The sequence below is a fragment of the Dendrobates tinctorius genome, unplaced genomic scaffold (genome assembly GCF_039654945.1).
Source record: "Dendrobates tinctorius isolate UK_male_01 unplaced genomic scaffold, ASM3965494v1 ptg000062l, whole genome shotgun sequence".
Classification (NCBI taxonomy): Eukaryota; Metazoa; Chordata; class Amphibia; order Anura; family Dendrobatidae; genus Dendrobates; species Dendrobates tinctorius.
The window spans coordinates 11488087-11513632 of record NW_027361730.1 but is presented as its reverse complement, the minus strand read 5'-3'; the positions used below and the strand labels follow the sequence as shown (position 1 = coordinate 11513632).

Sequence of the window (25546 nt, the reverse complement as noted above, 5' to 3'; positions counted from 1 at the left end):
GCGAACGTGACGATTCCTTAGTACCGCCTGGTTTTGCCGCAGCGCTTCCCAGACCGCGTAGAGCTCTCTGAAATTGGAGGATCTGGTCCTGATGTCTACTGGCCATCTTCCCTGGAAGATCTTCCCTTCTATGTGGGCTCCCCATCCCCACGTACTGGCGTCTGTGGCGACTATCACGTATGGAGAGGTTATCCATAGTACGTCCACCTGAAGGTTTCTGGGCTGTGTCCACCACCGTAAGGACTCTTTCACCCGTTCTGGCAGCCATAGGGGTTTGTCGAGCGACGTCTGACTTCTGTTCCACTTTGCGAGGATCTCCCTCTGTAATGATCTCGAGTGGAACTGCGCCCATCGGACACATGGGATGCAGGCCTTCATGAGGCCCAAAACTTCCATTGCCTCTCTTATGGAGCCTTGCCGCTCCAACAGGTCTCCGACCCTGGCCCGAATAGTTTTCTGCTTCCTCTCGGGTAGCCGGGATATTCTGCTGGCCGAGTCTAGAAGGACTACGAGGAATACTTTCTTTATCTCTGGCCTGAGGTCCGACTTCATCCAACTGATCACCCAGCCAAGGGACTCCATTACGGTCATTGCTCTGTTTCTGTCTCGAATGAGCGCTTCTTCTGACCTTGCCACCAGTAGGAAGTCGTCTAGATATGGAATGATCACGATACCTTGATCCCTCAGGTAGGCCACCATCTCCACCACCAGCTTTTTAAAGATTCTGGGAGCTGAAGCTAACCCAAATGGAAGTCACTGAAACTGGAAGTGGCAGGTCCGGGCTGGTAAACTGACCGCAAACCTTAGTAGCCTCTGGGATGAGGGATGGATAGGGACCTGAAAGTATGCCTTCTTTAGGTCTAGGGTGCACATAACTGCATCCCTGTCTATTAGGGGTATTGCGGATCGGATGGATTCCATCCGGAATCTCTTGTACCTGACCCAGGCATTTAGTGGTTTTGCGATCGAGAACAGGGAAGAGTAATGCCCTCTTCCTCTTTCCGTCGGGGGAACTGGTACTATAACTTTTGAGTTGACCATGTCCTGAAGATCCGTCCACATTGCGGAGTCCGCCAGGACAACGGTGGGGGCAACATATCTGTCGGGGGGAGGAGAGTAGAGCTCTACACTGTAGCCCTCCGCGATGGTTCTGAGGACCCACTGATTGTGGGTGATTCGGGACCAGTTTGCTGTGAAGTGGCGCAGTCTCCCCCCAATACCTATGGCGTCATTGCCTCCTAGATCTGGATGTTGATGTGAACAGGGAACCCTTGTTCCTCCAACCTTGGCTGTAGAAGCTCCTATAGGAGCCTCTACTGGACCTAGCCTGACCCCTGAAGTCCGTCTGTCTCCTAGAGAATGAGCCTCTCCGAAAGGACTGGGGCCGCTTGGGTTTTTCCTCTGGGAACCCTTTATTTTTATAGGACACTTGCTCTAGAATGTTATCTAGGGCTGGACCAAATACCCTCAGGCCCGAGAAGGGGGTATAGCATAGCTTTGTTTTAGAGGCGTTATCTCCCGACCAGGATTTAAGCCAGATTGCTCTTCGGGCTGCATTAGAGAGGGAGCCGTTTCTGGCTGCAAACCTCACTGACTCCGCAGACGTATCCGATAGGAACGCCGTGGCCGATTTCATAAGGGGAAGTGATGCTAGGATCTCTGATCTAGGGGTCTTGTCGGTTAGGAGCTCCTCCAACTGCCCCATCCACAAAAACAGACCTGTTGGCCCTAAAAAGAGCCGCCGACGTCTCCCATGTTCCTTTTAACAAGACGTCCGCCTTCCTATCCATCGGGTCTCGGAGACTTGACAAGTCCTCAAAAGGGATGGCTGTCTTCTTGGTAACCTTGCCTACTGGAACGTCTATTTTAGGGACTTCGTCCCATGCCCGTGTTTCCTCGGGATCAAAAGGCAGTCTATTCTTAAAGTCTCGGGAGAGTATCAACCGACGTTCTGCCTCTTTCCACTCCTCCTGGACCATCGTCTTGATGTGCTCACTTACGGGGAACACGACCTGTCTCTGAGCCACCAGTACTGCAAACATGAAGTCCTGTCTGGACTGCGGTTTAGGGATTTCCTCCATTTGCATAGTATGTCTGACTGCTTGGACCAATTCGTCCATGTCCTCCAGTCTGAACAGGTACTTCCTGCCCTGGTCCTGTATATCCCCCGGGATCTTGCCTTCTTCCTCCTGATCTGAATCACGGAAGTCGGACTCCTCGCTAGGGCTTGCTTCCGAAACTGGATCTGCTTCCCACCTTGGGCACGTGCGGCTCGGCCCTGGGCTGGGGGACTGACGTCGTGCGAGGCTGGCTCTAGAGGCCTGGACTTCCTCCCTTATCAATGATCTCATCTCGGAAAGGAGGGATGGTTGTTCCTCGCCCATGACCCTAGAGGTACAGGGCCCGCATAGGGTCTTGTTATAGGTGTCTGGCAGCTTTACCCTGCATACGGGGCATCGGACCGACTTGGAGGTGGCTTTAGCCGGGTCCTTCACCCCAGAGGGGGATTCTGCTGGGGTTCCCTTATCATAATAATACAAGATGGGGTAACCGTCTCAGTCCCGGGCAACGGAAATGGGTGTGGGGAGGGTGGTCTGCGCCAGGCGCACTTACCCCTCCACCTGCCGGAGCGTTTCCTTCCATCCTGCGTGATCTGTGCCTCTGGAGCACGCGCTGGAATTCAAACCCGGCGTGAGACATCACCGGACATGACGCGGAACTCTCGCGATAGGCCGCCTCTTTCCACTCCCTGCCCGGGCTACGCCTGCGCCCGACCGCGCTGATCTGCCGCCGATGCCCGCTCGGCCAGCCGCCTGCGGGGAGCCGACCTCCACCTGCTATGGCGGACTGCTGGAGCCGCAGCCTGCGCCGACCGCGCTGTTTCTCTGTCGGTGCCCGCCCGGCCAGCCGCCTACGGGGAGCCGACCTTCGCCTGCTATGGCGGTGTATCCTGGAGCCGAGAGCCTCCCACAGGGAGGAACGGCTCCCTACAGGAGCGTCGTCCTGCTCCTGGCCTTTGGAGCAGAGGGACTCCCCCTCTGGGAGTTTCGGCCCCGGCACCTCTTGACAGGGGAAGGATTGGACTGGCCGCACGATCCCCTGAGCCCCCCCGTAAGTTCACAGCGGTCTCTCGTGTGTCCCTCCGTGACCTTTTAACCTCTCGTGTGCTTTTCCTGTCCCTGTAAGGAGGAGGGGACGTCCTCCATGGTGCTGTCAGGTGGACGTCCTCCATGGTGCTGTCAGGTGGACGTCCTGGAAAATCAGTTTTCCGCTTGGATACTTCTAATAATGTTTTTTTTACATGTACAGTATCCACAAGATCATAATAGCCTTAATATTTTTACACACACCAAAATTTTCCCTATATTTGCATTGCAAAGAAAAACTGTAGAAATGACAGTAAATTTATATGCAACTCCAAAACAGAGCTAAAAAAATATTGCAATTTGTCCTGCGTAAAACAAAGCCTCATCCCACCATGTTAAAAAAAAAAAAAAAAAAAAAAATCAATGAAGTGTGACAAATTAATGGCATAAGTGTACGCCAGCCTATGGCTGCTGTAACATTTCTGAAAGATGCATACACCATGCAATGAATAAGGCATATCTCCCCTCATTAAGGCTGGTGTACAAAACGCCAGTCTTCGCCTCCTGAAGAAGCGAAACGCGCGTTGGGGCGATGAGGACGCCACACACAGATCTATTACTCATATAAGTGCTGTCTTATATTACTTTAATGATTGCCTGACTAATGGTACCGACTATAGGGTGCTTATGAGGCTTTAAAAAACAGGGCGGTAAATTGGCACGGTTTTTGTGAGTGACTTTCAACATTTGTGTTGGCGTTTTTCCCTATTTGGATAGGAGCTGCCTTGGACACTTGTAATTAGTCATAAACCATTAATTTTTAATAACTTTTAAATAAGTTTAAATAAAAAGATTTTTAGTCGCACTATATACTGTAGTTCTCCTTGTGTATCCATTGATTCTGTTGTTTGTGCCCCGGTAATTTTTTGGGTCTATTTGTTTGGTTATGACCTTGCAATGAATGTGACATATCTCCCCTCATTAAGTCTGGTATAGAAAACGCCAATCTTCATGAATCGGGGTCATATTATATGCAAGAGGCTGGCCATCTTCTCTTGTTTGATCAGTCTGTAAGGAAAACTCAACTGTCCTACTGTCCATAAAGTGGCTGCGGGTGGAGGATCAGGTGAGCAGAATATCTGGCTCCTCCAATTGTAAAACATCTGAAATGGGAAAGCGGGTTTTCCATTGGACAGAACAGTTCTCGATCTACACATGCGCCGACTTTGGCACCATTTTATAGAAGACCTGAAGACCAGATGTGGAATTTCACACTGCGCACGTGACCTCACCCACTGAGCGCAAAATTACAAGACGGAGGCAAGTCAGTGGCCCTGTAGAAGGGCTGGAGCAGAAAATAACCTAACCTCCCCAGGCCTGCCCCAATGCACAAAAGTCAGATGAAAACTTAAAACTATGATTAAAAACAAAAAAAAACTACTGATCGGATTCCTTCAATAAAGGTATCAATTTAATCAGTGTAATAGCGCCATTATGGCCATACCTTTAATTTATAGTGATAAATTTTGCTTACGGCCTCTCTAAGCTTTACTTTGATAGAACTGGAAACCCATTGAAAACTATTACATATGTGGTAGACAGATTGTGAGTGATCAAAACAGAAATCCTCAATATCACTCAATTTAGCCCCAGGAAATGACTGGGCTGTGGAGTCGGTAAGCCAAACCTGCGACTCCGACTCCTCAATTTCCCTTACACCGACTCCAACTCCGACTCCGAGACTCCGACTCCCACACATATTGCTTATATTTAAGTGAAAAATTTATTGTAGTACAATGTGAACCTCAGACATTTAATCATTTTTATGATCCAATAATCAAGATATTTAGATAGAACAGAATATATATTGGTGTACTACCCGGTTTTCATTCTTTTTGGTACAGATACGATATGGATAGACAGATATGGATAAATGGATATATAGATAGAGCAAATTTCTAATCTGCTTTTGCTATTGAAAACATTATCTATGAGCTCAAAAACCTTCCAGGTGATGCGGTTTTTTAAAAAGATGATCAGCTTTTGCAGCTGAAAAACGTATCCTCAAAAAACACAGGAAAAACGCTGTGTGTGAATGTAGCCTTAGATCAGGAATAGAACAGCCATTTATAGGACATTTCATAACTTTCCCAAACTCCTATGAAAAAATATTCAGCACATCCTGCATTGAATTACTGTACCCAATTTATTATATATTTTAGGAGTCGGAGTCGGTCCATTTTATACCGACTCCAACTCCGACTCCACCAAAATGAGCACCGACTCCGACTCCACAGCCCTGGAAATGAGACACACAGTAGGCAGCGTGGAATATTCAGAATTTACCTACTAAAAGGGACACTAGGGCCCTTTACTCCAGTGTCATACATGCCATTTATTCCTGCACTCTTCACCAAAATGAAGATAACAGTTTGCCGTAATACATGATCTTTAAGACTAAGTATATAAAAGCATTGCATTCTCTTGTAGGTTTTGTCTTGCAGATTACAAGACTGACAAATGCTCCACTACTTACATGGCAGAAATGTGTATCTAGAATGGATGCATGTCCAAAGAGAAAGAAAGAAAATTAAAAGCCGTCTGGTCACTGAGGTGGTATTAATTTAGCCCATCACCAATAACTAAAACAGACAAAATGTCACATGTACAGGAGAATATGTGTTAGGACTATACTTTGTGACCCATGAGCAGGAGAGGAAAACTTAAAATCCATGTTGTCATTTATGAAAACAGAAGAGTAAAAATACTCCATGTGTAGTAGTATAGCGGAAATAAAACGAGGGTATTATCAGGACTACATATAAATGAATACTTACTGAATGAGTAGGGTGGAGACATAATAGGTCATAAAGGTTCTGTAGTAAGTACAAGGGGCTAATATGGTGGCTACACACATTGCATAGAATTCTATCGATGTATTATACTAACCTCATGCCAACAGTACCGTATATACTCGTGTATAAGACGAGATTTTCAGCACTTTTTTGTGCTGAAAATGCCCCCTCGGCTTATACATGAGTCATTCAGCAGAAACCAGCGGGGGAGGGGGAGCGGCGGCAGGAGCCGGTGGCTGGGAAGTAATACTCACCCTCCCGTGCCTCCCTGAACGTCCCCTGCATCCTCCTTGTCCTAGCGCTTACAGCTTCTTCCGGTCTTCAGCGGTCACATGGTACCGCTCATTAAGCTCATCAATATGGACGCCCATGGGCGTGGAAGCATATTTATGAGCGGTACCATGTGACCGCTGAAGGCAGGAAGAAGCCATCAGCCCTGAACAATGGAGGATGCAGGGACGTTCAGCGACGGCACAGCAGGGTGAGTATGACGGAGGACAGGGACAGCACGGAGAGCATTGGAAGTACGGAGGAGCACGGGGGAGGACAGGGAGCTGAGCCATACATAGAAGGGGGAGCCGAGCCACGCCACGCGTACTGGGAGGGGGGAGAGCCACACAGAGCAGGACAGGGATGAGGGGACAATGTACACCCGGGGCTTATACTTGAGTCATTAAGCTTAGCCAGTTTTCCATGGCAAAATTAGGGGCCTCGGCTTATATTCGGGTCGGCTTATACTCGAGTATATATGATAATTAAACAGATTGGTGTATGGTCTACCTTTTGCAGAGTCCTGATACAAGTGACAGAATGCATCACCCACAGATGGTGAATAGTGAAGTGCGCTGACTATACATCACACTTTAGTTGCCAAGTCTGCTGTCAGATGAACAAGGGTTGGCCAGAATGTTGTGTGAGCATAAGGACATGATGTTTTCTAAGTAAATTTCTAAAAGTCAGCTCTTCATAACGTAAAAAGTTGCGGCTGATGTGAATTCTGCTTCAAATTTAGTTGAGTATTACATTGTGCAATCAGCTCTCATGATTTCCACTAACTTAACAGGAAGTTGAATAATGCAATTGGATTGGTAAGGTTTTTAAAGAGGTATTCTATCAATACACATTTGCACTAGTAAAACATACAAGAAACCTGGTATTCTAACAGGTTTCCTGATCAGCACCTTACTATTAGGTCACCAATGCAGCCACCACCACTAATTTGTAAACCATACATGAATGGAGCAGATTTATATCCCTACATGTTTTGTAGGAAGCAAAGAATGCTACATTTCTATAACCTGCATTAATTAAGCACTTTTAAATTTGAATTACATTAAAAAGCACATATAAATGCATTTTTTTTTTTTTTTTTAGTTGGAAGCATTGATAAACCCCAACTCAAACTTAAAATGCACTGTTTGTTTTAACCATCCATGTAAGTTTTTTTAAGCGCAAATAAATATCAAAATAATCAAGAAATTCTAACAAAAAAAAAAACAAACAAACACCACATTAGATAAAACATCACCTGTGAAAGTAAAAGAGAAAAAAAAAAAAAAAAAATGTACTTACGAGTGGAGACCATGGACACCACCTTCTACTTGTGCTGACATTGTTCTCTTTTCCAGTTTGAGTTCCCCTGAATACATCATGGACCTGCGAAAGTATCAAACCATATAGCTTGTTTTGTTTTATCTCGGCTCTGAAGGGCCAAAAGACAAACTGTGCTAAAAACTTGAACAGAAATTAGATTGCAGTGTTATTAGACTGACATAGTATTAAAATAGTTCTTAGCAAAATTGTCTGGTAATCCAGCAAGATAGAGCCACTGTCAAATACTGGACCAAGCTAAGAACCGCTTACATGTCTCATATAGGAGACAACCGCTATTGTTTTGGTTGGTTCTTTCCCATGTACAACGCTACCAGCTTAGGATTGGTCAACCACATGCAGGGGAAGAAGTACATGATGCCAGTGTATAATCTCTGGTGACGCACCTTTTCAATTTAACAAATTATCTAAAAGCTAATAATTCCACAATGAAGAGGAGAAATTAAAAAATAAAAACAATGTTTTATTCTGCTTTGCATCCACTATTCTATGATAGGATATGGCCAGTTTAACATGTTCAAAATGGTATAAAGTCATGGCCACATGTTTGTTTTGTGTTCCAATACACAAAAAGGAAATAAACTTGTTTAATAACAGAGTAAGAAAAAAAAAAAAAGGCAAATTGGACATCATTTTGCATAAAATATCAAAAATGGGCTCGACAAAATTGTTGGCATCCTCAATATTTGGTTGCACACCCTTTGGAATAAATAACTGCAATCAATTGCTTCCTATAACCATCATAAAGCTTCTTACACCTCTCAACTGAAGTTTTAGACAACTCCTCTTTTGCAAACTGCTCCAGGTCTCTCATATTTGAAGGGTATCTTCTCCTAATAACAATTATAAGATCTCTCCACAGTTGTTCAATAGGATTTAGATGCAGACTCATTGCTGGCCACTTCCGAACTTTTCAGAGTTTTGTTTCCATCCAGTTCTGGGTGCTTCTTGAAGTATGTTTGGGGTCATTGTCCTGCTGGAAGACCCATGACCTAGAATGCAAAGTCAGCTTTCTGACAGTGGGCACTACATTGCGACCCAATAGTCATTTGGTGATTTTCAGATTTAATGATGCCTTGCACGCAGTCAAGGCACCCCAGTGCCAGAGGCAGTAAAACAACCCCAAAACATCTTTGAACCTCCTCTATATTCGGCTATATGTATGATGTTCTTTTCTTTGTAGGCCTCATTCAGTTTTCGATAAACAGTAGAATGATGTGCGCCTTACCAAAAAGGCGCCATCTTGGTCTCATCTGTCACACAAGACGCTTACACAGAAGGATTTTGGCTGACGTACATTTTGGCAAACTGCATTCTAGTTTTTTATGTCTGTGTCAGCAGTGGGGTCCTCCTGGGTCTCTTGCCATAGCATTTCATTCAAATGTCGACTGATAATTCGCACTGACACTATGCACCTTTTGGAATTTGATTGGGGCTGCTAATCCATCATCTGCACACTAGCCTGTATTGCAACCTTTCATAAATTTTTCTCAGCAGTCCTCGTGTAGGGAGATTAGCTATAGTGCCATGGGCTGTAAACTTCTTGATTATGTTGCTCACCGTGGACAAAGGAACATCAAGATCTCTGGAGATGGACTTGTAACTTTTAGATTGTTGATGTTTTTTGGTTCTTAAGTCCTCAGACAGTGCTCTTCTTTCGGTTCTCCATGCGGAGTGTGGCACGCCACACAGACACAATCCAAATATTCAGTCAACTTCTCCCCCTTTGTATCTGGTTTTAGGTGTGATTTTCAAATTGCCCACACCTGTTACTTGCCACAGGCGAGTTTGAACGAGCATCACATGAATGAAACAAATTTGTTGACCCACATTTTAGGAAAGGTGCCAACAATTTTATTGGTCCCATTTCTGGGTTTGTGTGTGAAATGTCCAATTTGCCTTTTTTGGGTTGTTCTAACACACACAAAAGTAAATAAACATGTGTATAACAAAACATGCTTATTTGCGATAATTTTCTGGGAGAAATATGTAATCTTTTGGAACAATGTCAAAGGTGCCAACACTTCCGGCAATGAGTGCATGAATATATTATAAAAGGTATTATACTAAAAACCCATCTTATTCATTACAATAAGAACCATATAATGCCTTACTTTGCCCGAAGTTTTGTTGTATGACATTTAACAACTACAATCATATATACAGTGTGTCCGTATAGTCATGGTGCACTTTTGACAAGTCACTGGAAAGCAACAAAAGATGATAGAGATGTGAAATCTGCTCCAAATAAAAGGATAACCCTCCCAGTTTCTGTAGGATGATGTGGCAGAATGTGCACATGAACAGATGACGCAGCACCGAAAACAGAGAATCACAGACGTTATGCACAATGTTACACCAGACGTCCCTATCCGTGTGTGGCAAGAACTTTACTATCGTTTGGATTTGTGTAGGGCAACAAATGGAGCCCACATCGAACTGCACTGAATAGGTATGAAACTGAGAGTTTTTCTTTTATTTGGAGCAGATTTCACATTTTTATCGTTTTTTTTTGTTGCTTTCCAGTGACTGGTCAAAAGTGCACCATGACTTTACAGGCACACTGTATACACGCACCTCAAAAAAATAAAGGGAACACTTTAACAACACAATGTAACTCTAAGTCAGTCACACTTCTGTGAAATCAACCTGTCCAGTTATGAAGCAACACTTGATTGTGAATCAATTTCTCCTGCTCTTGTGCAAATGGAACAGGCCACAGGTAGAAATGATAGGCAATTAGCCAGACAACCCCTATAAAGGAGTGGTTCTGAAGGGGGAGGCCACAGAATTTCTCTGCTCTCATTCTTTTTGACCATTTTGGTCACTTTCGCATTTTGTCATTGCTCTCACCCCTAGAGGTACAGTAGGAGCCCACAGAAATTGTTCAGGTAGCGCAGCTCATCCAGGATGGCACATCACTGTGAGCTATGGTAAGAAGGGTAGGTTTGTTTGTCAGCACAGTGTCCAGAACATGGAACAGATAACAGGAGACAGGCCAGTACACCAAGAGACGTGGAGGGGGGCATAGGAGGGAACAACCCAGCAGCAATACCACTAAGTCCTCCTTTGTGCAAGGGTTAACAGGAGGACCAGTACCAGAGCCCTGCAAAATGACCTCCAGCAGGCTACTATCATCCATGTGTCTGCTCAAACTGTCAGAAACAGACTCCATGAGGGTGGTACGAGGACCCAATGTACAAAAGTGGGTGTTGTGCTTACAGCCCAACACCGTGGAGGGCGACTGGCATTTGCTAGCGAACACCATGACTGGCAGATTTAACATTGGCACCCTGTGCTCTTCATGGATGAGAGCAGGTTCACACTACTGAGTATCATTTCCTTGTCTTGACAAATTTCCACTCAAAGTTGGATCAGCCTGTAATTAAATTTTCCACTTTGATTTTGAGCATCATTCCAAATCCAGACCTCCATGGGATATTAATTTTGATTTACAGTACAGACCAAAAGTTTGGACACACCTTCAAGGTTTTCTTTATTTTCATGACTATGAAAATTGTAGATTCACTCTGAAGGAATCAAAACTATGAATTTACACATGTGGAATTATATAATTAACAAAAAGTGTGTGAAACAACTGAAAATATGTCTTATATTCTAGGTTCTTCAAAGTAGCCACCCTTTGCTTTGATTACTGCTTTGCATACTCTTGGCATTCTCTTGAGCTTCAAGAGGTTGTCACCAGGAATGCTTTTCACTTCACAGGTGTGCACTGTCAGGTTTAATAAGTGGGATTTCTTGCCTTCTAAATGGGGTTGGGACCATCAGTTGTGTTGAGCAGAAGTCTGGTGGATACACAGCTGACAGTCCTACTGAATAGACTGTTAGAATTTGTATTATGGCAAGAAAAAAGCAGCTAAGAAAAACGAGTGGCCATCATTACTTTAAGAAATGAAGGTCAGTCAGTCTGAAAAATTGGGAAAACATCGAAAGTGTCCCCAAGTGCAGTGGCAAAAACTATCAAGCGCTACAAAGAAACTGGCTCACATGAGGACCGCACCAGGAAAGGAAGCCCAAGAGTCACCTCTGCTGCGGATGATAAGTTCATCTGAGTCACCAGCCTCAGAAATCGCAGGTTAACAGCAGCTCAGATTAGAGACCAGGTCAATGCCACACAGAGTTCTATCAGCAGACATCTCTACAACAACTATTAAGAGGAGACTTTGTGCAGCAGGCCTTCATGGTAAAATAGCTGCTAGGAAACCACTGCTATGGACAGGCAACAAGCAGAAGAGACTTGTTTGGGCTAAAGAACACAAGGAATGGACATTAGACCAGTGGAAATATGTGTTTTGGTCTGAGGAGTCCAAATTTGAGATCTTTGGCTCCAACCACCGTGTCTTTGTGCGACGCAGAAAAGGTGAACGGATGGACTCTACATGCCTGGTTCCCACCGTGAAGCATGGAGGAGGTGTGATGGTGTGGGGGTGCTTTGCTGGTGACACTGTTGAGGATTTATTCAAAAGTAGCTGAAGAGCCCAGTTGCCTGGGCATAGTAACCAACTGTGGTTAGTTCTAACAAATTATAATGATTATATTGCACATAAAAATCGTGCATCTAATCATATCCTGTGTGATACTGACTGCTGAGCAGTGTATCTAATCCCTATCCTGTGTGATACTGTCTGCTGAGCCATGTGTCTAATCCTATCCTGTGTGATACTGACTGCTGAGCCGTGTATCTAATCCTATCCTGTGTGATACTGACTGCTGAGCCGTGTATCTAATCCTATCCTGTGTGATACTGACTGCTGAGCCGTGTATCTAATCCTATCCTGTGTGATACTGACTGCTGAGCCGTGTATCTAATCCTATCCTGTGTGATACTGACTGCTGAGCCGTGTATCTAATCCTATCCTGTGTGATACTGACTGCTGAGCCGTGTATCTAATCCTATCCTGTGTGATACTGGGCTCCCCCTGCAGTCTGTGTCAGAGGGTGGTCTGTGTTGGCACGGTAATAAATTGTGTTATTTCCAGCTTTACAGAAGGACGATAACACCATAGAAATAAGAATAATAGGCCTGTTACCACAACGGTCTACAAAGAAAAAACTGTTGCTGATAGCAACCAATCACAGCTGATTTTTCATCTTTTAAACAGCTCTGGGACAGTGTGGCGAGTTTTGAGTGGCGACTTTTGTGTTTCGACTCTTATGTGGCGAGGTTGGTGTATGTGTGGTGAGAGTCGTAGTTACTCACCGGTTAACGGTATTTTTCGGAGTCCATGACAGCACCATCTGAGAGAGGGGATCTGCCTCCAGGAACAGGAAATCCTACAGATACATAAGGCAGCACCTCTCCCACGCATCAGTTGGTTTACAGAGCACAAGAGGACCGCAATGGTTAATAGCATAATTTATATACAATACTCTACACGCCTATTACCCGTGTACATATAAGAGGAAGAAGTGCACACCCAAAATATACTAAAGGGAGGGAATATACGGGTGCTGTCATGGACTCCGAAAAATACCGTTAACTGGTGAGTAACTACGACTTTATTCGGTCGTCCATGACAGCACCACCTGAGAGAATTACAGAGAGTAATAATTACTTTAGAGAGGGACTACAGCCTGCAGAACCCTGACACCAAAGGAGAGGTCTGAGGAAGCACCCAGGTCTAGTCTATAATGGTTGTAGAAGGTGCTCCGAGAGGACCAAGTAGCTGCCTTACATATCTGGTCGATCGAGACCTCCGATCTCTCTGCCCAAGAGGTTGCCATGGCCCTGGTGGAATGCGCCCTCAGCTTGCCAGGGGCCGGTTTGCCTTTTGAGGTGTATGCTAAAGAAATGGCCTCCCTAATCCATCTCGCTAGCGAACTTTTTGAGGCCCTAAGGCCCTTCCTAGTGCCCTGATAGGAAATAAGGCATTATCTTTCTTCCAGGGGTCGGTAACCGCCAGGTACTCTAGGAGACATCTCCTAACGTCTAGAGAGTGTGTAATTTCCTTTCCTTATCGTTCGTGGGATTAGGGAGGAAGGATGGAAGAACTATCTTCTGAGTTCTATAGAAACTAGAGGCTATTTTAGGCAGGTATGCTGGATCGGGTGTAAGAATTACCCTGTCATCCCTGAATTGTATGCAAGGAGGGAGTCTAGATAGCGCCTGGATGTAACTCACTCTACGGGCTGATGTCAACGCCACCAGAAGAGCCACTTTAAGGGACAGGTTTTTCGTGGAAGCTGATGATATAGGTTCAAACGGGGCCTCTGTCATGGCCGTAAGAACTAGGTTTAGATCCCATGGCATAAATTTATTTTTCACTAACGGTCTGGACCTGCCTGTTGCTTTAATGAACCTATTGATCCAATGGTTACTGGTGATGTTGCAGTTGAACAGTGCCCCTAGAGCCAACACCTGTACCTTATGGGTGCTGGTGGAGAGTTCCATGTCCAGACCTTTTTGCAAGAACTCTAAGATCTGTGCTATGGGAGTGGACTGTCCAGCTACTACCCCTGAGCTCTGAAGGAATCTCTTCCAGATCCTCACGTAGATTTTGGTTGTAACCGGCTTTCTGCTTTTAAGCAGGGTGTTAATTAGGGCTGGGGAAAAACCTCTCTTAGCAGTGCCCGCTCAAAATCCACGCCGTCAGATGTAGGCCAGCTACCTGAGGATGGTAAACTGGGCCCTGGGACAGGAGGTCTGGGATGTTTGGTAGGACCCAAGGGTTGGATACCGACATGGTCCTCAGGCATGAAAACCATGCCGCCCTGGGCCAAAACAGGGCGATCACTATAATCCTCGCTTTGTCCTTCCTGACTTTCCTCATCACCAGGGGTAGTAGAGCCAGGGGAGGGAAGGCGTATGCTAGCCTGAAGTCCCATTTGATTAGAAGAGCATCTACTGCCAGAGGGTTCTCCCTGGGATTCAGGGAGCAGAACCGAGGCACCTTCCTGTTCTCTCTGGTGGCGAAAAGGTCCACTTCTGGCTGCCCCCATTTTTGTACTATCCGGTTGAAGATGGACGCTTTTAAAGGACCATTCCCCTTGCTTTAGAAGGTTGCGGCTTAGGAAGTCTGCCGTGGTGTTTTCCTTTCCTTTTATGTGCACAGCTGTTAAAGATAGGAGATGTTGCTCTGCCCACTGTAACAGCCGTTCTGCTACCTCTATCAGAGGCCTGGACCGAGTGCCGCCTTGGTGGTTGATGTAAGCCACGGTGACCTGATTGTCAGAGAATATTCAAACATGGCGACCCTGTAGATCCACAAGAAGGCTTTTAACTGCCTGCTCTATGGCTGTTAGCTCTTTCAGGTTGGAGGACGTCCCCAACTGATGACTATCCCACAGGTCCTGGATCAAGATCTCCCCCATGTGGGCCCCCCAACCCGTAGGGCTTGCGTCTGTGGTGACTACCCGGGTTATGTTATATTCCCAGGGTACCCCTCTGGCTAGATTGTTCTCATCTAGCCACCACTCAAGGGCATGCAAAGTATGTTGGGACAGAGTCAACTGGCCTTCTAGATAACCGCCCAGGATCTTTTGATGGCGTAAAACCTCGCCCTGTAGCACCCTTGTATGCAACTGGGCCCACCGAACCGCGGGGATGCAGGATGAGAGAGAACCCAGGATGGACATTGCTTTCCTGAGAGACATGGAAGGGCTATTGGAGGCGTTCAAGACCTGCTGACGTAGGCGAACCAATTTTTTGGGTGGAAGACGACATTCCTGATTCTGCGAATCTAGGATCAAGCCCAAGAACTGCTGGACCTTCATGGGCTGTAGACGGGACTTCTTAATGTTTAATAGCCACCCTAACCATTCCAAAGCCAATTTTGCTTTCTGCAATTGATCCAGACAATGGACCGCTGTTTTTCCTACAATAAGGAAGTCCTCCAGGTAGGGGATTACTAGGATGTCTGCTTCCTGTAGATGGGCCATAACTTCCGCTATAACCTTAGTGAACACCCGGGGGGGCGACTGCTATACCAAAGTGAAGGGCAACATATTGAAAATGCTGTAATGACCCCTCCAAATGAACTGCCACTCTAAGGAAACGCTGATGAGACGCATAGATGGGTACATGTTAATAAGAGTCTTAAATCCAACACCACCATAAAACAATTTTCAAACAGCAATTTTATTGTGGAACTGATAGTTTCCATTTTCAAAGGTCGAATGACCAGGTATCTGTTGAGTGCCTTCAGATTAATTATGGTCCTGTAGAAATTATCTGGTTTACGGACCAAAAATAGGGGGGAGTAGAAGCCTTCGCCCTTCTCCGCCTCAGGTACCTTTATCAGCACCCCCTTCTGACATAGGTCAACAATTTCGGTTTCTAGGGCAGTCTGTTCTGCCAAGTAAGACCTAAGCGGGGTGACCCTAAAGCTGTTCTGGGGGACACAGGCAAATTCGAGCTTTAGGCCTGAGGCTACCAACCCAAGGATCCAGCTACTGTTCGAGATCCGCGACCAGGCTTGGCAGAAGGCCGATAGTCTACCTCCCACCGGGGCCTCTAGTCATTGGGGAGGTTTCTTGGTCTCACGGGATGCTTCTTGGTGTCCCCCTCCAAACATAAAACCAGTACCTTTTCTTTTTTTTTTATCTTCCCATCTGCCCCGGTCCCTGGATGACGACCTCCGAAAAAACCTCTTCCTAGCAAAGGGACGTCTATAGGAAGGGGTGGGCAGGGAAGGGAATTTCTTTTTATCGTCGCCAGACTTCTCCAGGAGTTCATCTAGGACCGGTCTGAATAGATTTTCCCCCCTCACACAGGATGGAGCACAGCCGGGATCTGGCCTGGATATCCCCGGGCCAGCATTTCAGCCAAATAGCCCTTCGGGCTACATTTGATAGCCCTGCGGACTTGGCCGCCATTCTCGCGGAGTCTGCCGAAGCGTCGGCTAAAAGGGCTGCCGCATCCTGGATGGTAGGTAGGGTTTTTAAGATAGAGGACAGAGCTTCGAGGGAATCTGTGTTTCTAACTGGTCCAGCCAGACCATCATAGATCTGGCTGTGCAGGTAGCTGTGCCCGCCGGTCTCAGGGCGCCAGCCGACATTTCCCATGTGCCTTTCAAGTAGGAGTCTGCTTTTTATCCAGCGGATCCTTTAAAGAGACCATGTCATCAAAGGGAATAGCGGATTTTTTGGACATCTTAGCCACTGCTGCATCCAATTTCTGGGCTTTATCCCATCTATTCACCACAGGGTCCTCAAAAGGGTATCGCCGCTTAAAGGCTGGTGGTAGGGAGCCTTTTCTTTCTGGTTTCCTCTCTATTAATCAAATTTTGGACCTTGTCGTTTAACGGGAACGACTTACGTTGGTCTAAACCCCCGAACATAAGGTCCTGTGCTGACTGTTCAGGTTTGGCATCTGTTACCCCCATGGTAGCCCTGACTAATTTGTCCACTGTTCCAGACCTAGGCAGAAACAGCTGGCATCTTCCTCTGAAGAGAATGCCGACACGGAGGTGGAGGGCTCTGAGGAGTCTTCATTCTCTCTAGGGTCTGCTGAAGAGCCTGACCCTGAGAAACTCGCCCTCTTTCTCTTCCTAGACGACTTCCCCTGGGGTACGTAATTTTAGGGCTTTAACGTCCGCCCTTATTATTTACCATAGACTTGTAGCGAAGTCAGGGGTCTCTTCCGCCACCGTGTGCCGTATGCATGACTGGCACAGCCTCTTAGGGTATGCGTCCGGCAAGGGGCATTTGCAAAGGGCGCATTCTCGGTTTTTTGCCTTGTCAGCGCATTTCTTCCCCTATAGGAGGAAAACATAAGGGGGACACTGCGTCAGGGCACATTCACGAAGACCTCTTACCCTGAGCAGAAGGCGCAGGTACCGGATCACGGGGGGGCGAGCTGGATCTTTTCTCCTGGAGGAACTTCTATGGCCGGATTGTCCAGTTCGTTTTTATTTTGCTGGGAGCTGGCTTGGGACCTCTCTACGTTCCTGCTCTGTTCAGCTGGGGCACGGGAGCTTCCGGCTCATCCATCCTTCACCCGAGCTGAAGCCGCTCGGCAGTGCCTCTGTGCCCTTTTCTTCTCCCCGGTAATCCGGGTTCGCAGGTGACGTGGCCAGGGGCTGATTCTCGCCCCCCCTCCCCCATTTTCCCCCGACGTCCATGCCTCTGCATGCCGCGCCCCCACCGCTCTGTCGGCGCCCGGCGACGCACAGGGAGAGAGAAAGTCGGCCGGCACCCGACTTCCGGACCGGCGCCACCAGCCCCGCCGCGTCACTTCCGGTCCGGGTGCGCGTGAGGACGCGCAGGCCACCAGCGCCACCGGACCGGCCCCCCGCAGCGCCACTTCCGGTCCGGGCGCACCAGTCCCCCTTGTTCACATCTGGCAGCTGTCGATTTGACTCCAACACGTTTCCTTTCACTTTTCCCCCCATTATGTAGATAGGGGTAAAATTGTTTGGTGAATTGGAACATGTGGGGTTAAAATTTCGCCTCACAACATAGCCTATGACGCTCTCGGGGTCCAGAAGTGTGACACTGCCAAATTTTATGGCTGTAGCTGCGACGGTGCGGATGCCAATCCCAGACATACATACATACATACACACACCCACGTTGAGCTTTATATATTAGATTGAAGAGATACTGAACCAGCATGGCTACCACAGCATCTTGCAGCGGCATGCTATTCCATCCGGTTTGCGTTTAGTTGGACCATCATTTATTTTTCAACAGGACAATGACCCCAAACACACCTCCAGGCTGTGTAAGGGCTATTTGACCAAGAAGGAGAGTGATGGGGTGCTATGCCAGATGACCTGGCCTCCACAGTCACCAGACCTGAACCCAATCGAGATGGTTTGGGGTGAGCTGGACTGCAGAGTGAAGGCAAAAGGGCCAAGAAGTGCCAAGCATCTCTGGGAACTCCTTCAAGACTGTTGGAAGACCAATTCCGGTGACAAGCTCATCAAGAGAATGCCAAGAGTATGCAAAGCAGTAATCAAAGCAAAAGGTGGCTACTTTGAAGAACCTAGAATATAAGACATATTTTCAGTTGTTTCACACTTTTTTGTTAATTATATAATTCCACATGTGTTAATTCATAGTTCTGATGCCTTCAGAGTGAATCTACAATTTTCATAGTCATGAAAATAAAGAAAACTTTTTGAATGAGTTCAAACTTTTGGTCTGTACTGTACATTGAGTATTTTTATGTTTTATTGCTCTCAACACATTCCACTATGCAATGAATAAAGATTTGCAACTGCGATATTTCATTCATCGCTATCTAGGATTTGGTATTTTAGTGTTCCCTTTATTTTTTTATTTACACACACACATAGTGTACAACATCTTAAAGGAAAAACAAAAGAACTACTTACCGTAAGATAGAAAGACTTTTGGCCCCTATGTCTTGACAGCCATGTTGAATTCCTGCAATTAGGTATGGTGCAAATTTATGGATGGATCCTTTGTCCTGAATGGAGCCAGACACGCCTTGAGCCACTTTCACTTTGTCCCCTTCACTGTTACAAAATGTATAAAAATGCAGAATTATAAAAATCAGAAACCAATTTAGACGCTACACTGCCCATCACCGATAACAGTTCTGCTACAGTGACAATTTCTACTAAACTGAAGTGTAACATGATTCGTCTTTAGTTTGTCTAAAGTTGCTCAGATATTTGATACCAGTCATTGGAATGATCGTTCGGCCCACAGCCATCTCTCCCTATTCTACCATACAAAGGAAAGCTCGGCTTTGTCTAAGAGGGATACTGGCAGACTCCTCAGCAGCAAATCAAGCAAACGTCTTGCAACAGATCGGGGACGACTCAGGTGACCCCAAAGAAACAGTTGATGGTTGACCAATCCAACACAAAACACCAACCTCGGCCAAATTGATCTCTATTGTAAGGGGACCTGAAATAGGGGGTTTATTAGAATTTGAATGTCTTAACGCTACACACAATTAAATTTCCTAAGCACATGACAACTTTCTCTAGGTTTGAGGAGAAGAGAAAACATTATATAAATGGATAGCTTATTTGGGAGTAAAAGATCTGTTATGCCGACCTGAAATATCTTTTTTGGCTACTGGTATTTTTCTCCATGGCATCCAGTGAGCCCATTCCTCTGTATTTCTTCAATCTCACACCATCAGAAAAGAAATATTCGCCAGGGGCTTCAGTGGTTGCCGCCAACAAGGAACCCATCATAACTGCACAGAGGATAGGAAATAAAACGTTATAACAAAACAGCGTGAAAAAAACGCTAAAGGGGTTTTTCCAGTTTCAGGAACTCCCTGACACCAGGCAGTTAGTGGACTCCTTGGTCGAGTCCCAGCAGCTGCTCCCAGTGTCAGTTGGGGAATGTTCACACAACATTTTTGTTGCATGTGGTTAAAAATATCTATTTTTTCAAGCAGATGCTGCTTCAGAAAATCACTTCCTTCGTATAATCTGAAACTATTGCTTTTTTTTGCGTGTTCACAGAGAGCTTTTATCGTTTTTTCAGTGTATTTTTGGGAGCCTTACAGCCACTTTAGGAAGGTTATTTTTCTAAACATTAAGAAATAAAAAAAATTAGAAAACTGCTCAAAGACGCCAGGCGTCTCTTTAGCCTTCCCACTGCCTTCTAATGCAAAGCATGGAGCGTCTTCCAAGCGGAAAGTGCCTGAAGAGAGGTATGCTCACTTCTGTTTCCTACTTGGAGGTTAAAAGCAAGTCTTTTACCACTTTTTCAGGTGGTTTTCACAAATGGTTGAAACTGTATACTAATGAGATGAAAGTGCAGTGGGATGGGCACTAAATTTACAGCTCTCCTGCCTCTCTACCTCCGAGTGACAGGCCACTGAACCAGGAGTGACCTGGAGACAGGCACCAGGCTGGGGAGTAGGGAGAGGTGCAGGAGAGCTGTATATTCAGTGCCCTCCCACTGCATTTGCATCTCATTAGCATACAATTTCAACTATGAATTTCTCCATAACAGCAAAATGGGTTTCTACAAGAAAGGTAAGAACTTACTCAGCTTTAAAGCACCTTTAGGCTATGTGCACACATATGCAGAAATTTCTGCATAAAAACCAGACTCCCTGACCAGAAAACGCGCGTTTTTCCCAGCGCGTTTTCTGCGCAAAAAAACACGCGTTTAAGCTTTTTTCAGCGCGTTTGAAGACCCATAGAAAATAGCTAAAAACGCGGAATTTTCCGCGAAATTAATGAGCATGCTGCGTTTTTTTACCGTGAAGCTTTTTTTCGCGGTAAAAAAACGCATCAATATTCACAAAAAGTGCAAAATGCATAGAAATGAATGGGAAGCTTATTTTAAGCGTTTGAGCGGATTTTTTGGCAAATCTGCGAAAAAAAACGCTACACCATTAGTTTGGAGTATAAAATCCTGACGACAGCTTCTCCTTAAGTAAAACCAAAGAACCTGCAACTACGGAATAGGGGTAGTGTTACTTCAGCATGATCCAACTGATCGCTTGTGCTGCATTTTTACAGTGACCTGTTGCAAATTACTGAAATCTGTAAATTCCAATTTTGGTACCAACAGAAAAAGTAGCTTCGGTGCTGCCAGCAGTCTCATGTTGTGGTTCTCCTAAGTTTACCTGATACAGAAACTGAACGCTGTGTCCAGCCATCCACATAGACACTTTAAATATACAGGGGTTTTTTTTTCCCATGACAAAGTTAAACTTAATTTGTCAGCCCCATCGACTTCAACATTGTAAAGGCCTATTGATGAAAATCTGGACATGCATATCAAGCGATTTCTCCTCGTCTGTCACTAGAACAGTAACCTGAAAATTTAAGCTCCTACCCAATTATAGTGGTTACCAAAACTGGTTATCAGATTGCGTCACACACAAAAAAAAATTCTCATTTAGTAGATGCTTACCTGTAGAAGCTCCAAGAGCTAATGCTTTCACCACATGGCCCACGGTCTGAATTCCCCCATCTGCTATAACTGGAACGCCAAATCTACGAGCATATTCGGCAACTTTGTACACTGCAGTTCCCTGTGGTCTTCCACATGCCATAACTGTAACAAGAACTAATTTGACTTTTATTTAAAAAAAAACAAAAAAAAAACAAAAAACCAAAAGACACATCAACCTGTATCTCCAAAACATTGCTGCCGGTATACTAGTAAGTCAAATGTCCGTAACATATGAATTAACAGAAAAGCGCTAACTAAATAGCAGGACTAAGGGATAGAAGAGCAGCCCACCACTTACCTTCCTGAGTAATGCATATAGATCCACATCCCATGCCTACACGCAAAGCATCAACACCAGCATCAATGAGATTCTTTGCTTGAGCAGCAGTCACCACTGTCAGAAGAAAGTCACATGTATTCAGATGCCTAAAGAACACATGCCTTTTTTTTTTTTTTTTTTTTTTAAGAACAATTCCAAATATTGAGGGCAATGGGCAAAATAGGTGTACACACTGGGAACATAATGAATGGTCTGCTAGCCTTAGCAGGTCCATTGCAGGGGAGGCGACTACACAAAGTGCACATATGCACAATACACAAATATATCCATCTCAGTCTAGACACCTACCATTTCCACCAACTACTTGCAATTCAGGATATTTCTGTTTGATGTAGTGGATCATATTTATCTGATACACAGAATTTCCCTGTGAAGAATCCTGTTGACGAAGAAAGCCATTAAAAGTAAATGCATATTGAATTAAAATCAAGTACAGGCTTTAAAATAAGTTTTAGACTTCATACACAAGGTTAACTTTTACTAAATACAATGAAAAGCCAATCACAGAACAGATTTCTTCTAGAAAAACAAAACACATTAAATGGGCAGTAATCCTACAAAATAGCTGGTATATTGAGAATCATACTATATGACAAGTTCCCACCAGTCTAGAGTGGACATCCAATATCCAGGTAATCCAAAGACATTGGTGATACCACCAAAAACATGCCCATCAATCCTCTGGAGGAGCAAACAATGCTGTAGTTGTAGGTTGGGTGCCTTACCCCTGTCAAAACAGTGCCAGTAACCAGACCATTCACAACCAATCTCCATGTATGATAAAATTCCCAAAGCATTTCCTATATGATTCATCAGGGAAGGCCGCTAAATTACATGGGGTAACTTATCAAAAATGCCGTGTGGAAATAGGATCAGTGATAATTGCCTTTTAATCTGATACAGTAAAAGTGAGTTTTTAGGCTACGTTACCACAACGAGTTTAGGCTGGTTTCACATTTGCGTTTTTTAGCGCTGGAAAAAAACGCATACCTGCGCATGCGTTTTTTCCCCTATATTTAACATGGGTGCGCATACCTGCGCGCTGGTAAGCGCATGTATGCGATTTTCATGCGCTGCGTTTTTTTGGGGTGTGCGTTGGTATTTTCCAGACGCAGCATGTTGCATTTTTTGGCCCTGCAAAAAAGCGCATGCGCACATATGCGCACGTTTTGCGCTAAAAATGGCCATTATAGCCTATGGATGCGCATATGTGCGCACTGGCATGCTCATGTATGCGTTTTTTTGCATATGCGGTTTTTTTTTTTAACCATGGAATTTAGGGGTTTGGGTTAGAGTTAGGGTTAGTTAAGGGGGTTTAGGGTTAGGGTCAGGGTTAGGGTTGGGGTTTGGGTCAGGGTTAGGGTTAAGTATGGTTTGGTTAAGGGTTAGGGTCAGGATTAGGGTTAAGTATGGTTTTGTTAAGGGTTAGGGTCAGGGTTAGGGTCAGGGTTAAGTATGGTTTTGTTAAGGGTTAGGGTCAGGGTTAGGGTTAGGGTTAAGTATGGTTTTGTTAAGGGTTAGGGTCAGGGTTAGGGTCAGGGTTAAGTATGGTTTTGTTAAGGGTTAGGGTCAGGGTTAGGGTCAGGGTTAAGTATGGTTTTGTTAAGGATTAGGGTCAGGGTTAGGGTCAGGATTAGGGTTAAGTATGGTTTTGTTAAGGGTTAGGGTCAGGGTTAGGGTCAGGGTTAGGGTTGGGGTTTGGGTCAGGGTTAGGGTTAAGTATGGTTTGGTTAAGGGTTAGGGTCAGGATTAGGGTTAAGTATGGTTTTGTTAAGGGTTAGGGTTAAGTATGGTTTTGTTAAGGGTTAGGGTCAGGGTTAGGGTCAGGATTAGGGTTAAGTATGGTTTTGTTAAGGGTTAGGGTCAGGGTTAGGGTCAGGGTTAAGTATGGTTTTGTTAAGGATTAGGGTCAGGGTTAGGGTCAGGATTAGGGTTAAGTATGGTTTTGTTAAGGGTTAGGGTCAGGGTTAGGGTCAGGGTTAGGGTTGGGGTTTGGGTCAGGGTTAGGGTTAAGTATGGTTTGGTTAAGGGTTAGGGTCAGGATTAGGGTTAAGTATGGTTTTGTTAAGGGTTAGGGTCAGGGTTAGGGTTAAGTATGGTTTTGTTAAGGGTTAGGGTCAGGGTTAGGGTCAGGATTAGGGTTAAGTATGGTTTTGTTAAGGGTTAGGGTCAGGGTTAGGGTCAGGGTTAAGTATGGTTTTGTTAAGGATTAGGGTCAGGGTTAGGGTCAGGGTTAAGTATGGTTTTGTTAAGGGTTAGGGTCAGGGTTAGGGTCAGGGTTAGTTAGGGTTTAGGGTTTGGGTTAGGGTTAAGTATGATTTGGTTAAGGGTTAGGGTCAGGGTTAGGGTTAGGGTTAGTAAAGTCATGGTTTGGGTAGTGTGAGGGGCCACCTAAAAATGTTGGAAAAAACGCAAACGCGGTAAAAACGCACTAAAAACGCATACAAACGCATAAAAACGCTGCGTTTTTTTCATGCATGCTCATAAAAATGCTTGAAAAAAACGTAGCAGTTGTATGCTTATGTATGCGTTTTTTCAATGCGTTTTTTTGCGGGAAAAACGCGCTGCAAAAAAAAGCAAGTGTGAAACTAGCCTTAGAGAGTTATTTTTAAATTTGCAACGTGAAACAAAAAAAAAAATAAAATAAAATGCAAGTAACCAATTTTACTTAAGATGTGCAGAAATGCTGCAGAACATCTGCAAACATCAAAAAAAGCGCACCAAAAGCTCATAGGGGAAACGTAGCCTTAGACTTCTCAAATTCTTGCTTGGCTACTATGAATGAAAATATAACAAACACAAACAACCGACTGCTGCAAGAGCCGTGCCGCTGCAAATGCGCACAAAAAAACAAACCCCAAACCTCATGTAATATACATACCAGGACAACAACGTCAACTCCAGCTTGCATGAGAAGATCAAGTCGATATTTGTCATCTTCTCTGGTGCCAACCGCGGCACCGCACAGCAGCTGCTTCCTGCAGTCCTTTGATGCAAGAGGGTAGTCTCGGTTCTTCTTCAAATCAGTCCTGGCAATAATAGCGACAAGCTCATCGCTGTCATTCACTATTGGCAGCTTTCCTGTAGTAAAAGGAAAAATGTGTTATAGTTGACAGCCATTACAAGGACAGACGCATAAGACAGCTTATTGCATAGCTGGTTAGCAGACTTAGTAAAGCAATGCAAGAGCACACCATAGAACGCTGCATACTACTAACAGAAGTGGGCCTCAAGATCACCTCTCTGAATTCCAAGTGTAAAACCCTTAATGAAGTTACTTTCTTCTAGCACTTCCCACTGCAGTTAGTAAAAACATGTGCACACGTTGCGTTTTTTATGTATGGATTTGTTAACCTGAAGCTAAACCTGATGCTGAATGAGAAACCCGACGTATGTGCACGTTGCGCATTTGTGAATTGCAGATTTGGTGCAGAAAATCTACAGTCATGGCCAAAAGTTTTGAGAATGACACAATTATTATATTTTCACATGATCTGCTGCCCTCTGGTTTTTATGTGTGTTTGTCAGATGTTTTTATCACATACTCATAATATGATTGCAATTATATTTCTGTAACAAAAGGTTATATTGACAGTTAGAATGAGTTAATGCAGCAAGTCAATATTTGCAGTGTTGACCCTTCTTCAGGACCTCAGCAATTCTCCCTGGCATGCTCTCAATCAACTTCTGGATCAAATCCTGACTGATAGCAGTCCATTCTTGCAAAATCAATGCTTTAATTTTGTCTGAATTTGAAGTTTTTTGTTTGTCCACCTGTCTCTTGATGATTG

At 44.9% G+C, this 25546-nt stretch overlaps 1 protein-coding gene across 8 annotated transcripts in view; it reads right to left on the bottom strand.

The window, feature by feature from the left end:
• Window positions 1-25546, bottom strand: part of IMPDH1 (inosine monophosphate dehydrogenase 1) — a 102876-nt gene that overhangs the window by 11492 nt on the left and 65838 nt on the right. For 4 of the 8 annotated variants that reach the window (XM_073579249.1, XM_073579247.1, XM_073579246.1 and 1 more), the window contains 8 exons: window positions 24637-24836; window positions 22044-22134; window positions 21714-21809; window positions 21374-21529; window positions 19547-19691; window positions 18853-18996; window positions 7514-7597; window positions 5623-5639 (listed from right to left, as the gene is read on the bottom strand). In XM_073579249.1, the coding sequence (XP_073435350.1) occupies window positions 5623-5639; window positions 7514-7597; window positions 18853-18996; window positions 19547-19691; window positions 21374-21529; window positions 21714-21809; window positions 22044-22134; window positions 24637-24836 (933 nt within the window). Of the gene's footprint in view, window positions 1-5622; window positions 5640-7509; window positions 7598-18852; window positions 18997-19546; window positions 19692-21373; window positions 21530-21713; window positions 21810-22043; window positions 22135-24636; window positions 24837-25546 lie in introns of those variants that run through there. The other 4 variants (XM_073579248.1, XM_073579250.1, XM_073579251.1 and 1 more) reach the window with 4 other exon arrangements.